The following is a 2500-nucleotide window of genomic DNA, read 5'->3' on the forward strand; positions in this document are numbered from 1 at the left end:
AAATTTTATACAGAAAAACAAAATGTTTAGGTTTTGAATTTGCTTTTAGGGGTTACCATTGTTTTCAGCACATTTGGCCCCAGTAGTTTTTTTATTTAAAAAATTTTTTATATATATAATTAGCATCAAGGGATTCTAGTAGTCGAGGTCTGTCAGAAAAGTTAAATTTAAATATAGTCTTCTTTTGAAAGAAGAATAATATTTGGAGTCAAAGTCGATTTCAGGCATTAATCACTATTTATTTTTCACTGGTTTTTACCTCAGTACTTCTTTCTACTGAATATTTTTGCATATAACTAACAGGGATAGATTCCTGTCATCGAGATCTATCCTATAGGCTAAAATAAAATATAGATTTATTTTTTAAAAAAAATTTGAACTCCAAAGTTGATTTCTCCTATTTGTGTGGTCTCACATATTTGACTCAAACTTTTTTTTTCTACTGAACTAATTTTCAAATTTTTTAGCTTGAAATGTAGCTTACGATGTGACCAATCTAAAACTGTAATCATCATCTAATTTGGTTAAAGACTGAGTAAATGCTGACCTTAAGAATAATATATGTTTTTTTGAAGAGATTAACACCACAACACTCATCTTAATGAGTTCTATCATATGAGGTAAAAAGAAAAAGTGTTTAGGTTTTGAATTTGACTTTAGGTACTACCACTTTTTTAGGCACATTTGGAGCCAGTAGAATTTTATTAAAAAAATTTTTTATATATAACTGGCATCATTGGATTACTCTAGTGGAGATCTATCAGAAAAGTTAAAGTTAAATATAGTTTCCTTTTGAAATAAGAATAATATCTGGAGTCAAAGTCGATTTCAAGTGTTAGTCTCCTTTTTTTTTCACCGGTTTTTACCTCAGTACCTTTTTAACTACTGAATATTTCTGCATATAAGTAACATGGATAGATGTCACTTGTTGAGCTCTATCATGTAAGCTAAAATAAAATAAAGATTTCTTTAAAGAAAAATATTTGGACTCAAAATCAATTTCAGATGTTACTCTCCTGTTTTTGACCTCACATATTTTACTGAAACCATTTCTCTACCAAAGCAATTTTCAAATTTTGTAGCTGAAATGTAGCTTGGGATGTGACCAATCTAAAAATGCAAGCATCATCTAATTTGGTTAATTCACACACTGCTATATACATATATATTTCAACTGATGTACACACAGACACACACACACACACATATGTATATTACAACTGATATATTTATATATATATATATATGCACACACACCAGGGTAAGCATATAAATGTGAAAAAAGGGGGCAAAATAGTACTCAAATACCGGAGGTTGAGTAATATGCTTTCACGGACATATTTTTTTCTCTGTTTGTTTCTCTCTCTGTTTCTTTCTGTGTTCCTTTCTGTGGAAGAGCGTAGGCTCGAAATGTTAAAGACTTTTTCAATTCCCGAGCATTATACTAATACATTTGTTTGTTTTCTACACCATCTGTCTTCATCTTTTGTTTTTTTGTGAATTCTCTCCATATATATATATTTATATAGCCAATATCTATATATATAAAATATGTGTGTGTCTGTGTGTCTGTTGTTCCGGATTCTTCTCCAAAAGTAGCCAACATTTTTTTTGAAACTTTACATATTGGTGCATTTTTGGACGAGATGGGTTGTGACGCTATTGATTTTTTCATATTGATATCGGATCTCCCTGAAAAATCAATAAATCAATATTGATTTTTTCCAAAAGTTGTCCGATTTTCATCAAAATCAACATACTTATGCATTTTTATCTAAGGAGTTAATAGCATCATTAGTTTTTCAAATTCCGTTTCATTTGAGCACAGGATGAAAAGAACCTTCTCAAAAAATGCCCTTTTGGACATAGCGCCTGAAGCTTTTATCCAATTGCGCTCAACTTCATGTCCAATGTACATTAGACTCTAAACTACAGACATCGGGCAATATTGCAGTATCCCGAACTGGATGGCACCAGTGATGAGATTCACAATAGAGGACTGATTGACCTCGTGGACAGGGTTATTTCCCTTGGTGGTACTGATTTGCCGACATACGGTTTACCAGCTACACTTTGGTCAGTATACAACACACTTTCTTCTGCAGTCTTGTGAGAAATGTCTTATGACAAAGCGTCTCTTGCCCAATTTGTCAATGAGGTGGAACCACAACTGCTTCCGGACTAACACCATGTCTACAACTGTATTGTTAGCAGTGTGCATTGCTGGTCTGGTGGCATTCTCTACTTGGATGCACCAGGTGGCACCAGAAAAATCTTTTTAATCAAATTAATTCTCGCAAATGTACAGCAAAATGGAGACATAGCATTAGCTGTAGCCTCTTCTGAGATTGCTGCCACTTTGTTGCCAGGTAAAAGAACAGCACATTCCACCTTCAAACTTCCACTGAATTTAATGGCTCCAGAAGCCCACTCCTGCAACGTCAGCAAAAGTTCTGACCAAGGACAAGTACTCCGATGGTGCATTCTTATCATATGGGAT

At 33.4% G+C, this 2500-nt stretch overlaps 1 protein-coding gene across 1 annotated transcript in view; it reads left to right on the forward strand.

Moving 5' to 3' along the window:
• Positions 1–2413: 2413 nt before the first annotated feature.
• LOC106873680 (uncharacterized) overlaps positions 2414–2500 on the forward strand; it is a 798-nt gene continuing 711 nt past the window's right edge. Inside the window, exon 1 of the mRNA XM_014921145.1 lies at positions 2414–2500. This exon is cut by the window's right edge and continues 711 nt beyond it. Coding sequence (XP_014776631.1) covers positions 2414–2500 — 87 coding nt within the window.

The sequence above is a fragment of the Octopus bimaculoides genome, chromosome 13 (genome assembly GCF_001194135.2).
Source record: "Octopus bimaculoides isolate UCB-OBI-ISO-001 chromosome 13, ASM119413v2, whole genome shotgun sequence".
In the NCBI taxonomy this organism is placed as follows: Eukaryota; Metazoa; Mollusca; class Cephalopoda; order Octopoda; family Octopodidae; genus Octopus; species Octopus bimaculoides.